This window comes from Oryx dammah, unplaced genomic scaffold (genome assembly GCF_014754425.2).
Source record: "Oryx dammah isolate SB20612 unplaced genomic scaffold, SCBI_Odam_1.1 HiC_scaffold_4, whole genome shotgun sequence".
NCBI lineage: Eukaryota > Metazoa > Chordata > Mammalia > Artiodactyla > Bovidae > Oryx > Oryx dammah.
The window spans coordinates 10,496,528-10,511,384 of record NW_024070188.1 but is presented as its reverse complement, the minus strand read 5'-3'; the positions used below and the strand labels follow the sequence as shown (position 1 = coordinate 10,511,384).

The window sequence follows — 14,857 nt, the reverse complement described above, 5'->3', positions numbered from 1 at the left end:
CACCTTCACCCATTTTTGCCCATCCCTGCAACCTCTAATAACCAGAGATCTGTTCTCTGTGTTTAAAAGTTTAGTCTTTTGTTTTCTTAATAATTAGAAAAGAATTATTCTAGAACAACTGCTAGCTGTTTTAATCTGTATCCCTATTGATAAAGTTGGATTTTTTAAGTATAACAATGTTCCAGGAATTTTTCTAGAACACTGTCTCTGTCTTTTCAGGTATAGTACATATATTAAATGGAAAAATAGAATTATATGAGTGGGTTAAGTATTTTTAATTTCTGTTGGTGATTATGAATTATAGATTACTTTTACATAAGTTGCCCTGGACTGGGAGTCAGAATAATATGAGTTCAAGTTCTCATTCTTCTGTTTTCTAAACATATGAGTTGGGGCAAGCCACCTACCTTTCTACCTTTGTTGCCTGCCTATTTTATTCTAAATCCCCTGGAGGAGGGCACAGCAACCCACTCCAGTTTTCTTGCCTGGAGAATCCCTTGGACAGAGGAGCCTGGCAGCCTATAGTTCACAGGGTCACAAAGAGTCAGACACAACTGAAGTGACTTAGCACGCACCCATGCACATTCTAATCAAGAATGTTTGGAGGTGCTTTTTAGAATTTTTAAGATGCTTCTTGTTCAAATTACTTGGCACATGTAGATTATAAGGAAGTGACTTGGTTTGGAGTAATCGTTCTGTTCCTTGTTTTGTCTTTAGACTTGAAAAAAAAAAGATCTCTGTGCATATGGTTTATGCATACAAGCTAAGTGTATTCCCAGTATTTAGTAGATGGCAAAATAAAATGTAAAGTTCAGTGTATACTCTAGAGATCATGTTAAAATTATATATTCCTTTTAAGAAAAGCTGAATGACATTTAAATGACATTTTTCTATTCTACAGACACCAAAGGCAAATACCAAAGTAATTTGTAAGCGTTGCAAGGTAATGTTGGGAGAGACTGTGTCATCAGGTAAGAATTTCATAATACAAAAAAAGCCCAAATGACTGCCTTCTTGTTATATATTAAAAAAACAACAACAACAGGAGATTTTATGGGACATATATAAAAGAGAGATGACTAATGCATGTTATAGAATTGAGAATTGATGCTTTTAAAAATAGAAATCAACTAATGTATTATCCAATATGCAAGAAGTTTGTGTATTTTGACCTTTATAATTACATCGTATCAAGTCTTAAGCATTCAGAATTTGGGTCATTTCAGTATTGTATATCTTCTTCGTAGATATAAAGTAGTGTAAAGTTTGTTTCTTAAAGAAGATGGAAGCTTTTTTTTAAATACAACTCCTCAGTCAGAGGAATTGGTTACCAGGGATGATGGAGGAGATGCTTTTCTTGGTTGTTGTCTGCCTTAGGGCTGTGTTTTGAGGCTTGGGAATCGGGGGCGGGGGCGGGGGGGCGCGGTAGCAGTACACAGAAGTTGTTGAAATGGAAGAAAACACATTCTGAGTTGTATACTCTGTTCCTTGTTCTTTTTCCCAGTAGTGTTAATTATATTTTGTGTAAAATCTGTGTTATGCCACTATAAAGTTTAATAACGAAAATCCTGATAATTAAAATTCATCCCTCTTTATAGAAGTGGTTTAAAAATGTCTAGAGAGCTCCAGCACATGTTAGCTTCATGGGTGAAGAATAATTGTTTTTAATATAATTAATTAGAAGATGTGATTTAAGTGAAACTGCCATCCTCAAGGGAAAGCAGATGGTGGCATTTTTTGTCTGTTTTTTAAGATCATCAGACTTTCATAAGTAGTTACTTGCTCAGAGTGAACAGAAAAGAAATCATGAGTAGCAGTATAGCATGCCACCCTCAATGTCATTTTCAGAGAATGAAAGCAAGTCCCTTAGCAACAGTTTAGAAAATCTTAAGGCTTCCAGCTAAATAAGGTGAACTGACTTTTTTCATGACTTTCTCTCCTCCCTGAAGCCCAGTTAAAAAGTCAGTTAAGGAATTAAAAAAAAAAAAAAAATAGACATCCACGGAGACAAACGAGAAGTGGAGAGGAGATAACAGTGATGTGAACCGGAGGTGTAGGCAGACTGCTTTGGAAGCTGTAAAGCTGAGAGAGGGGTGGGAACACACGTGGCTGTGTGGAGGAGGCTGCAGCCGTGATTTCTGCAGAAGATTGATCATCTTATCACAAGGGAGCCAGAACTCAGCTGCGGAATCCCAGAAATGGTCAGAATTGAGAGGTAGCAGTTATCAAGGACAGGGGGCTGAAAGCAAGAAGTTTTAATGCAAAGTTTGTATAGGAGCCGTAAGATTCCTGAGACTCTTTCTCTCCTTGCAACTTGCTTGTACATTCAAGGTAGGAGATTGGAGCAGCCCTTCTTGGAATAATGGAAGTGGACTAACCAGAGAAAAGATCTGTAGACACTGATTCTTAGGGGTCATTCAGCAACAACCAAAAAAAATGAGCTTATATTCAGCCATTCTACTGTCAACAAGCCTTATACCTATACTCAAGAGCTTTCTCTTAGCATTTTATTACTTTACATTTAAACATGAACAGATTGCTGAGAATCAATAGATGTTAAAGAGAGTTCAAAGCAAATAAATAATCAAGTGCACAGGGCAGGGGCATTGAAAAGAAACAAATTATGTATAAAACAGAAAAAAATCTCTTAAAAAACCATAATAAATGTCCTTGGAGAAATGAAATAATACTGCCTCTACAATTCAAAGAGTGTCACACTAAAGATGTAATAGCTTAAAAAAAAAAAAAAACTAACCAAAAGAAGATAAAATTAAGGAATTATTTTAGAAATCAGGATCAAAAGACAGAGATTGAAAATTGAAACGGAAATTAAAAAAAAAAAAGATCATGTAAGTTTCCTAACGATAGGAATATTGTCTATCTCATTTATCACAATGAGTTTAACCCTTAGAATGATGTTTGACATCTAGTGGGTACCCAGTAAATATTTGTTGAATGAGTGAATGAAGTGAGCCTTTTAGGACATCCAGCATCTAGCTGAAAATTCTAGAAAGAGAATAGAGACAAGAGGGTGTGGGAAATCCATCAAAGAACAAAAATACTAAAAACACACTAAAAAGATACTTCCTAGAACAAGGACTTATGGGCCCCAGCTGAAACCTGAAAGGGTTCACTAACTGTCTTAGACAATTAATGAAAGATGATGAGGAAGCTGCTCAAAGTCACATCACAGAGTAATCTCCGAACACCAAGGACGAAGTTCTAGAGAGCAAAAAGCAGGTAATGTACAAAGGAATAGGAATTCGAATGGCACTGAGCTTATTAACAGCAACATTGAAAGCTAGAAGATGACGAAAAATGCCCTCATAATTTAAAGGAAAAAGATTTTCAACCCAAAATTCAACAGATAGTCAAGTGTGAAGATTATAAATACATTTTGGAGCTACAGGGTCTCAAAACATGGACCTCAAAGTTATATTTTCCTTAGGGAATCTACCATAGGGTTATGCATCAGCAAAAGTAGGTACTGAACCTCAAAAGAAAAAATGTGGGATTTGGGAGGCAGATTATACAACACAGGAGAATGAGATAAGGAATCCCATGGGGAGGGGTGTACAGCAGGCCCAGAGAATAACAGTCTGGATTGAAGCAAGCACAGAGAAGAGTGTAATAGAAAGACTTTTTAAGTTATACACCGAAACGGATAGTCATTGAATTGTTTGACCACATATAACAAATAATCTGGAGATAAGCCATTTTGTCATATGGGCAAAATTAGCTAAACGTGTTTGGAAAACTAAACACGTGAAAAAGCAAGCAGTTATGCACTGTGGGAAACAGAAGATGGAACAAAAAAGGAGCAATCCTATGGTACGATTATGGTTACAATCATGTGAACACTGAATATCAATTTAACCAAAAATCTTTATGATGTGATACCTAAGTATATTAGGAGGTCATTGTAGGTGAGTGTGTGTGTGTGGGGCGGGGGGGATAATGTAAGAGAGCGTCATCCACATCTACTCTAAAAGTAAATTAGTGGATCCCCAGTGGGGTTTCCCAGGTGTACAGTGGTAAAGAACCTGCCTGCCAGTGCAGGAGACACAAGAGACTCGAGTTGGATCCCTGGGTCAGGAAGATCCCCTGGAGTAAGAAATGGCAACCTGCTCCAGTATTCTTGCCTGGAAAATTCCATTGATGGAGGAGCCTGGCAGACTACAGTCCCATGGGGTCCCAAACAGTTGGACATGACTGAGCAACTAAGCACACACACAGTTTCAAAAATGCTGGCATAAAGAGAATGGATAGTTCTCCTCTGAAGGAATCAAGTACAGAACTGTACAAGTTCAGAAGAACAGCTACTAGAAAATAACCGAAATGAAGCAATGATTTGAGAGATGTTCCATTATCAAAAACTGGTACTGCTTTGGGCTAAAATGGCAAATTTGTAGCTTTTTTGCTTGAGGTCATTGCCATATTCCCCCTAGCCCCCAAACTTGGGTAGGAAGAAAAAAACACAGCTTTATTATTTATAGGTAGTTAAAGATTTGGTTCAGGGTAGGCAAAGGAGAAAGTAGAAATTTAAGAGGGGATATTTTGAAAGCAAGAGTGTCCTGGAAGGGCTGAGCTAATAACTTCTTAGCATAGCTGTGACTGATTGCTAAACTCTACATACATACAATAGATGCCAGGGAGTCCATTAGGAACTGAAGGCTTGGAGAGACCTGCAAATTTGTTGTGCCTTTGGTTCATTCCTCAGTCCATATACAATTTGGGTAGCAGAAGGTGGAAGCCTTAGTGGTTTGAAGTATTTGAGAAGAACCTTGCCCTAGATTTGCTGATAGCCAAACTATGCAGAGATAGAGTCAGGCTAAGCAAAAGACGACTGCGCATAGATACAGTGACTGTGGGAAGGCATATTTCGTGGTTTTTTTAGTCCAAGCTTATTAATAGACCTATAAACCAACAACCCTTCAAAGAATAAAAGAAAATCCAGAATTACTACAGTGTATTAAAATAATATCCTACTTCCTTCTAGAAATTATTAGCCATGCAAAGAAAGAGACAGGAGTGGTTCATACTCAAGGAAAAAGCAGGACTCAGCGGATGCTGAAGAAGCACAAATATTAAAATAGCAGACAAAGATGCCGAAGTAATTAATTATAAATATGGCAAAGAGTTAAAAAGACAAATTAATAGCAAATCTCAACAAATTAGAAACTTCAGAGAAACACCCAGTTGGTAATTACAGAGCTGAAAAGTATAGTAACTAAAGAAAAATTAACTGGATCAACTAAAACCTCATATTTGAGATGATAGAAACAAACAAACAAAAATTGTTGAAGATAATGAAAGTGTTAGTCGCTCAGTTGTGTCTGACTCTTTGTGAACCCATGAACTGTAGCCCGCCAGGCTCCTCTGTACATGGAATTCTCCAGGTAAGAATACTGGAGTGGGGTGCCATTCCCTTTTCCAGCGGATCTTCCCAACCCAGGGATCGAACCCAGATCTCCTGCACTGCAGGCAGACTCTTTACTTTCTGAGCTACCAGGGAAGATAGGTGAATAGAAATTAATCAGTCCAAAGAACAGACAGGAATAAGTCTCAAAATGAAGAGAATATCAGATTAGTGGAACAATGTTAAGTGAGTAAATGTGTAAGTGAAACTTTTAGAAGGTGGGGAGAAAAAACATCAGGGAAAAAATGGGTGAACTGTTGTCAAATTTGGTGAAATATTTTACCTTTTGGATCCAACAACTGCAGTGAATCTCAAGTAGGATAAACACAAAGAACATTTCACCCAGGCGTATTGTAGTCAAACTGATAAAAGCAAGAGATGAAGAGAGAATCCTGAAAGGAACAAGAGAGAACAAAACATCACATTGTAGGGATTTCACTAAGAATTAAGGCCAACTTCTTAAAGAAGTAATGACAGCCAAAAAGACACTAGAAGACAGCCAGAGGACCCTGTGGGATATTCAAAATATTGGGGGAGAAAATAGTAGCACCTCTCAATTAATAATTCTATATCCAGTAAAACACTACTTCAAAACTGAAGGCAAAACAAGGGCATTTTTTATGAATAGGTGGAAATAATGCATTACTAGCAGACAAGTAAGGAAAGTTCTTCAGGCTGAATTGAAAGATAAGCGGATGCTAATTGGAATCCACAGGAAGGAATGAAGAGCAAGATAAATGGAAAATGTGTAGGTTAATTACCACAAAAGCATACTCTGAACAGAGGTTAGCATAAAATTAAAAACCATCTTTTCCTTGCATTTGCCAGTGCTCTAAAATTAGAACTTTTGATATCAAAGACTACACAAAGTGAGACTCTAACAGGTGGCTGCACAAAAATAGGAGACCCTGAATGACTAAACGGCACGGTGAAGGCAAATCACAAGTGAATACAAGCCTGTGAAATTACCCACAAATATCAATCCTTTGAAACTTTAGGAATTTCAGATCTTGAACGTGGTTAGTCTGCTTTGAACTAGACATAATGCCATGGGCCTGGGAAAATCAATTGCAAGTCATCTCCGGAGGAAAATACCTCATTGTGAAACTTATATTATTCCCACAAAGAATTTGTCAAGGGCAGTGTTAACCATACAGCCAAACATAAATAGGCACATAAGTAAACTAGACTTCTACCAGTGAGAACTAACAAAAACAGCAAACAATAGAAACAGACACCTGTTACTGGAATCATCAGATATAAGCTGTAAAACGACCATGCTTCCTGTATTTAACAGCATAAAAGACAGGTTTGAAGTCATCAAAGGGTAAAGGCAACTAAAACAGTAAGCATATTTGGAGAAGATCTGCAACAGAATTTCTTAAAAATATAATTGAAATTTAAAACTCAGTGGGTAGCTTAACAGCAGAATAGGCACAGCATGGAGGAAAAATTAGTGAACAGAAGATGGATGAGAAGAAGAATCTGTAATTCAGCATAGAGAGACAAGAAGGTAAAATATACAGAAAAAAAGGGTAAGAGACATAAAACGCAGAGGAGATCTAATGCATGTTTGATCGTGCTTCTAGAAGGAAGAAATAGACTAGAGCATAGTATTTGCAGAGAGAATTGCTGAAGATTTTGCAAAAGTGACGAAGAACTACAATTTGTAGTCTGAAGTCCAGTGAATTCTAAGTGTATGAGGCCCAAGTGAGAGAAATACATAGAAGTATATAGTTAGATACATCACAGTGATACTGAGGAAAAATTTAAGAAAAAAGGAAAATGAAAACTTTTAAAGTAACCAGGGAAAAAGACATTACCTTCAAAGGAACAGCAGAAATAGAGATCTGAAGACAGGTGACTGAGTGTGCACAAAGGTTAAAAACTGTTAACCTAGGATTTTATATCAGGAGAAAATGTCCTGATACGAAAGAATCAAGACAAAGATAAATATATTCTCTGTCAAGCAAAAACTAGGATAATTCAATTCTAGTGATTTGGTTTCTTATGAAAAGAAATTTTACCAGTATATTAAGTAAAAGAAATGATTCCAAAAAGAGGGTCTAAGTTCATGAAGGATTGGTAAAGAAAGCGGTCAGTATGTTGGTGACACTAAGTGAATGCTAATTGTGTAAATTAGTACTACCTTGTGGGATTAAAATTGTGGAATTAAACTATAGTTTCAACAACACCTGGGACAAAAAGATCACTTCAGAATGTTAAAAAGTTCAATTCTGCATCTAATAGCATGATTTTAAATAGTAAAGTGAAAAATTGAACTTCAAGGGGAAATATATAAAGTCATCATAATGATTCAAAAAAATAATACTTTTTCTTTTGCCTTTTTCTGTGTGTTGCATTGAGCAGTTGTAAACGTTTACAGAAGATCTACAAGGAACAATTTTTCATCTTATTAAAACAATTAAAAATTTGTTGGCATACCACTTTTAATGACTATAAAATTCTCTTACTGAAATATATAGATGTCTATTTAATTCAACCATCCTCAATTTTTAGAAATTTAATTTTGCAGTATTTTCTATTAATATTATTGTAAGCACCTTAATCAGAGAAGGCAATGGCACCCCACTCCAGTACTCAAAAATCCCATGGATGGAGGAGCCTGGTAGGCTGCAGTCTATGGGGTTGTGAAGAGTCGGACATGACTGAGCGACTTCACTTTCAGTTTTCACTTTCATGCATTGGAGAAGGAAATGGCAACCTACTCCAGCATTCTTGCCTGGAGAATCCCAGGGACGGGGGAGCCTGTTGTGCTGCCATCTATGGGGTCACACAGAGTCGGACAAAACTGAAGTGACTTAGCAGCAGCAGCAGCAGCAAGCACCTTAATAGATAAACATTTACAGATATCTATGAGTATTTCTTTGTGATAAGGCATTTAAATTATGGTGTCAAAATGTATGTATATTTTTTTTCACTTTGATTTTCTCAACCAATTCTCAGCCAAAATGTATATATATTTTTAATGCCTTCACCAAGTGGCTTTCCAAAAATCTGTTATTTGCAATCCTGACAGCAGAAGGAAAATAAGTATAACTGTTTCTCCATATCATCATTGCTGCTACAATTTATCTTTCAAAAATATTTTTTATTTGATACTAAAAATATTTCATTTTAATTTCCATTTCATTACTAGTGAGTGAACATTTTTCATGGATTTTTTTTTAAAAATCAAAAATGGTTATGTTTATGTTGATTTCTGTTAAACATTTAGTTTAAATTTTTCTGTAAACGAAGAAATCAGATAACCAGATTTGGTAAAAATTGGATATTAATACACTCATTGAGATTCTGGGTAAATATTAACGTGAGGTTCACAGCTTCTGTGCTTGGGCTTTCGAATACTATGATTAAAGAGGCTTTTTCAGTGACTCCTGTACAGAAATGAGGAAATCAGAAGACTGAGTTTCAGATGAGTGGGCTGTGGTTGTGGTGTGCCTAGTTTTTATAACCATGCGTATTTGTGAACAGAGCCTTGCTGCACCAGACTCATCCAGGGTGTGCTCTTCTGAAACAGCACTGAGCTATCTGAAGTCTCAGCGCTGTCATTTTATAGTTTCATCAATCTTTGTCTTCCAAAGCTAAGTTGCTTTTAGAAAAGTTTTACTGAATGCTCATTGTACCAGTATATCAGATATTTAGTTTGAAATGTCATAATTTGAGACCAACATGCCCACAATAGAAATACTAATTGTGGAGCTTTTTAATATTCTTATCTTTTGTTTCTAGAAACCACTAAGTTTTATATGACGGAGATAATTATTCTGCCATCTGAAAGAAATTTTCCCATCATACCAAGGTACAAATAGCAAATTGTTTGTTCTGTAATTTCACATGTAAAGAAAGATGGGAACGATTGATTATTTAGGAATTCATTTTTATTCATACGCCTGTTTGCTTGGAAAGGAAAATTGAAAGCCTTTGGAAGGGCTTTTAGGTAGGAGAATGAAACCACAGATAGGAAAGATTTGAAGATTTATTTATGGTTTGCTTACATAATGATTTAAGGAACTGTGCTCTTATAAATCTAGTTCTGAAATTTTTTTGTGCTTTTTTCTATGTGCTAGATATCCAAGATCTTATAATCATCCATTGGTTTTTGAGTAATTATTTCTGGTTTTAATTTAACTTATTTGCAACGTGAGTTAGTTTTCAAATGACTTCTGTGTTTTTAAAAAGAATATTGCCTATCCACTGAATTCATTAGTATTTCTTTTCTTTGAATCTTTTTAGTTTTGCAAACAATAGTTCACTGTAGCGTGTCTTTCAGTTCATTTATTGATGTCTAAACGTTATGGCCCTCTGACTATAACCTTGAACTGCATCTTCTTATAAATACTTTGATTACGCATCTCAGATCTGACACTCTGAGGGGAAGCAAATAGAAAACATTGGAGATAATACTGTCTAAAAAAAAAAAAAAAAGAAATTTCTCATCTTCTTTTTATAACTTAGTTATTCACTGTTTAATTTACCACAGCTCAAATGGAATATTGACTAATCTAACAGTGTATTTTTTTAATTTCATGGAGGAAATACTTAGGTTAGGCTTCCCTGGCGACTCAGATGGTAAGGAACCTGCCTGCAATGCAGGAGACCTGGGTTCAATCCCTGGGCCAGGAAGATCCCCTGGAGAAGGGAATGGCTACCCACTCCAGTATTCTTGCCTGGAGAATCCCATGGACAGAGGAGCCTGGCAGGCTACAGTCCATGGGGTCACAAAAAGTCAGACACGACTGAGTAAGTAATACTTTTCACTTTTCACGTAGATAGGTTGGGGTGGAAAATGTATTAATGATTGAAGAACAGGTTATAGAAAGACTGGCTCAGGAACTTCTCTGGTGGTTCAGTGATTAGGACTCCATGCTTCTACTGCAGGGAACATGGGTTCGATCCCTGTTTGGGGAACTAAGATCTCACCAAGACTGGCACAAACACCAAATACATTAAAAATAGATTAAAATTAGCGCAGGTTGTGAGGGAATGGGCAGCATACAGAAAAATCTGGTATGCAGCCACCTCTGCCTCTTAGGTACCCTGTGGGTATTTGGGGGTCTTATTGTTAGTTATTATGGGAACCTCATTGTGAAAACTGGTTTCTGTTCAAACAGGTCTCAGTTTGTACAGAGCATTATCGCCCAGTGTATGGTGGAACTCTCCTCTGCTAGAAGCACTTTTAGATTCACTATTCAAGGTCACGATGACAAAGTATACATTCTGGTAAGAAGTGATTTTTGCCCAGTTTTTTGTAGCCTAGTAGTTCAGGGGCTCAGAAATTCTTTGGATTTTGTTATTCTTAATTCTCAGGTCTAGAAAATAAGTGATCAAAAATTAAAATTTTAATGTCAGCTTAATTCACAAATCAAGCACCTTTAATTGAATAACAAATGATTTACCTGCCACTGTGTAGAAATCCCATGGACAGAGAAGCCTGGTGGGCTGTAGTCATGGGGTTGCAAAAAGAGCTGGACATGACTTAGCGACTAAACAACAGTAATGTGCTAGTACTAGGAATTCACAGAAAAATAAAACCTAATTCCTGTTCTGGAGAAGCTCATGCCACAAAATAAAGTTTTTCTACTTTCAGTTTTTAATGGCTTTCTTTGTCAGTGTAACACAATTCTCATTTTCACTTTTTACCTCTTTATTTGATACTCTTATGTTTAAAATATGTTCTACTGATCCTGCTTTTGTTTTATCATTTTGTATGTATGTGTGTGGTAAGAACACCTAACATAATCTACCCTCTTTACAGATTTTTATATTTTATAAAAATATTATTTTATATGTTATATTTCAGCATTGTTAATTATAGGCACAATGTTGTACAGCAAGTCTCTGGAACTTACTCATCTTTCCCAACTAAAACCTTATACCCTCTGATTAGCCACTTCCTGTTTCTCCCTCCCTCCAGCACCTGGCAACCAGCATTCTACTCTCTACCTCTGTGAGTTAGACTAGTTTAAATTCTTCATGTAAATGGAATCATGCAGTATTATCCTGCTGTGTCTTATTTTATTTATCATGATGTCCTCAAGGTTCATCTGTATTGTCATATATTACAAGATTTCCTTCTTTTTAAAGGCTAATATTCCATTGGGTGTGCATACCACATTTTCTTAATCCATACACCGTTGGTGGGTATTTACATTGCTTCTGCATCTTGGCTGTTGTAAACAGTGTTGCAGTGAGGATGGAAGTGCAGAGATCTCTTCAAGATCCTGATTTCAACACTTTGGTGTTTGAGAAGTTGTGGCAAATTTTGGAGAAGAAGCTCCACAGATAGCAGAATCATCCCCTACATAAACCACAGGTGTCTAATACTAAACTGCAGAAAAGAGTTTAGGACATTATGTAAAAATCCAAGACTGAGGGCCCAAGTCTCTTGTCTGCCTCTACATCAGTTTTATTCAGCCAGTAAACATATATTGAGTACTTCTTATTTGAAAGACATTGTCCTAAGTGCTCAGGATAGAACAAAAATGCCTTCAAGGACCTCACACGCTAATACAGGAGCATGGTATAGCTAAAAGGAGGGAAGGAATTGAAGTTGTTACTTGATACTGCTTTGTGACTGAGGATCCCTCACAGGGACTTCATGCTTCTCTAATTCCAGATAATTTTTATTCAAAGTTAAAATATTTTCTAAGTAAGAGTGACACTAAGTATACCTCTTAGTCATAGTCTGAAATCAGCTTTAATTTCCTTTTTTTCTTTTTTCCACCATTTTTTTTTCCTTTGGCCCCACCTCGAGTCAGGATCTTAGTCCCCCAACCAGGGATCGTGCCTCTGCAGTGGAAGCACAGAGTCCTAAGCACTGGACCGCCAGGGAATTCCCTCAATTTTCTTTTCATCTTTTCAAGTTGAAAATCAGGAGTAGGAATTTTTTTAAACTTATTACTAGTGTATATTTAAGTTAAATTTTTTTTCATTCTTATAAAAGTAATACATTCTTGAAATACATTCTGACAACATGAAGAACATAAAAGAAGCACTTCTTCCTTCCAATTTGTCCCCTCTTCTGCCCTGCTGTGTCATACCATCCAGAGGTAATCATTAACAGTCCATTTCCCCCTGTTTATGATTATATGTAATACACCCACAAGTATTTGTAAAAATAACACAATGGTGTGATTAGCATCATTCTTTAACGTGTGTACTTCACTCAACCATGTATCATGAGTCCTGTTTCTCGTTAGTGTAAATATGGACTCTTATTAATGATTAGAATTCCACTGTATGGCTGGTAAAGACAGTGCTTCAGGGAAAATCATCTTTGCATGTGTAGTTTAGTCCGTTAGAAACAGATTTTTCTCATCACTCTTGGAACTTGTGTATTTTAAACTCTGATAATTATTGCCTCCAAAAAGTTGGACTAATTTATCTTTTACAAACCTCCTTTACCTGCTTCTTGAGAAACGTATATGCAGGTCAGGAAGCAACAGTTAGAACTGGACATGGAACAACAGACTGGTTCAAAATAGGAAAAGGAGTACGTCAAGGCTGTATATTGTCACCCTGCTTATTTAACTTATATGCAGAGTTCATCATGAGAAACGCTGGGCTGGAAGAAGCACAAGCTGGAATCAAGATTGCCAGGAGAAATATCAATAACCTGAGATATGCAGATGACAACACCCTTATGGCAGAAAATGAAGAGGAACTAAGAGGCCTCTTGAAAGTGAAAGAGGAGAGTGAAAAAGTGGGCTTAAAGCTCAACATTCAGAAAACGAAGATCATGGCATCCGGTCCCATCACTTCATGGGAAATAGATGGGGAAACAGTGGAAAAGTGTCAGACTTTATTTTTTGGGGCTCCAAAATCACTGCAGATGGTGATTGCAGCCATGAAATTAAAAGACCCTTACTCCTTGGAAGAAAAGTTATGATTAACCTAGATAGCATATTGAAAAGCAGAGACATTACTTTGCCGACTAAGGTCCATCTAGTCAAGGCTATGGTTTTTCCAGTGGTCATGTATGGATGTGAGAGTTGGACTGTGAAGAAAGCTGAGCACTGAAGAATTGATGCTTTTGAACTGTGGTGTTGGAGGAGACTCTTGAGAGTCCCTTGGACTGCAAGGAGATCCAACCAGTCCATTCTGAAGGAGATCAGCCCTGGGATTTCTTTGGAAGGAATGATGCTGAAGCTGAAACTCCAATACTTTGGCCACCTCATGCAAAGAGTTGAGTCATTGGAAAAGACTGATGCTGGGAGGGATTGGGTGCAGGAGGAGAAGGGGATGACAGAGGATGAGATGGCTGGATGGCATCACTGACTCGATGGACGTGAGTCTGAGTGAACTCTGGGAGTTGGTGATGGACAGGGAGGCCTGGCATGCTGCGATTCATGGGGTCGCAAAGAGTCGGACATGACTGAGTGACTGAACTCAACTTACCCTCTATAGATACTCTTGGTACCCCACCCAGGTCCCCTCTCCTTGGCTGGTCCCCCATTTCCCAGCAATGAGAGTTGCCTGCTCACAGCTCATAGCTGCCCTTGTTCAGAGACTTGTCCCATCTGGACAGATGTAGCCTGGCCTGGGGAGTTTCTTGTCCTCTCTCACCGCCACCCCTGTCCTGCTCAGCCTACTGCCTATAACTTGAGGCTGGGCTACAAAACCTGCCATCTCCTGTCTCAAAATGGGACTGATTCTATAGGTGGGATTCAGGTTCCAGGTGCTCCCTGTGAGATTAGGTTGAGTCCACATCACTGGCCAACTCCTTCCCCTGCCTTCTCTTTCCCTCCCACCCTTTCTCCTGAGAGTAAATCCTCAACTAATCAACTGAATCCAAATCCAGAAGCATTCTCCCACAAGCAGTGTGTGGGAAGACCTGCTCCAAACCCTTCTTCTGAGCTCGATGTTGTCAGTCTTTTTGTATTTGCCAATCTGATAAGTGCAAAGGAGTGGCACAAAAATTTTGTATTTCCTTATTACTAGTTAGAGTGACATTTTAATATATTTATCACTTATTTCTTACTTTTGATTCTTTTCTTATTCCTCACCTGTATCTCTCTTGGTCTGTTTTTCCCACTTACTGATTGCTAGGAGCTCTATAAATTGTGGATAATAACTTTGTGTTACATATTTTCTCCTAATCAGTTGTCTTTAGAAACTATGTTATCAGCAACTCTATAAACATTGTACTTTGAAAGACTTACCCTACTTCAAAGTTGCATACATGATTTTTCAATTTTTTTTTTTTTGGTGTTGTATAGTTTTATCTTCTTTTAAAATAGTTTTTTGTTTTTTTTCTCTTTTGGGTGGTGATATGAGATATGGATAGGATTTCCCTGGTGGCTCACACAGTAAAGCATCTGCCTACGATGTGGGAGACCCAGGTTCAATCCCTGGGTCGAGAAGGTCCTCTGGAGAAGGAAATGGCAACCCACTCCAGTATTCTTGCCTGGAAAA

At 37.4% G+C, this 14,857-nt stretch overlaps 1 protein-coding gene across 1 annotated transcript in view; it reads left to right on the top strand.

Moving 5' to 3' along the window:
• Positions 1–14,857, top strand: part of UBE3D (ubiquitin protein ligase E3D) — a 161,484-nt gene that overhangs the window by 32,819 nt on the left and 113,808 nt on the right. The window contains exons 5-7 of the mRNA XM_040238945.1: positions 902–971; positions 9,173–9,242; positions 10,555–10,663. Coding sequence (XP_040094879.1) covers positions 902–971; positions 9,173–9,242; positions 10,555–10,663 — 249 coding nt within the window. The remainder of the gene's footprint in view (positions 1–901; positions 972–9,172; positions 9,243–10,554; positions 10,664–14,857) is intronic.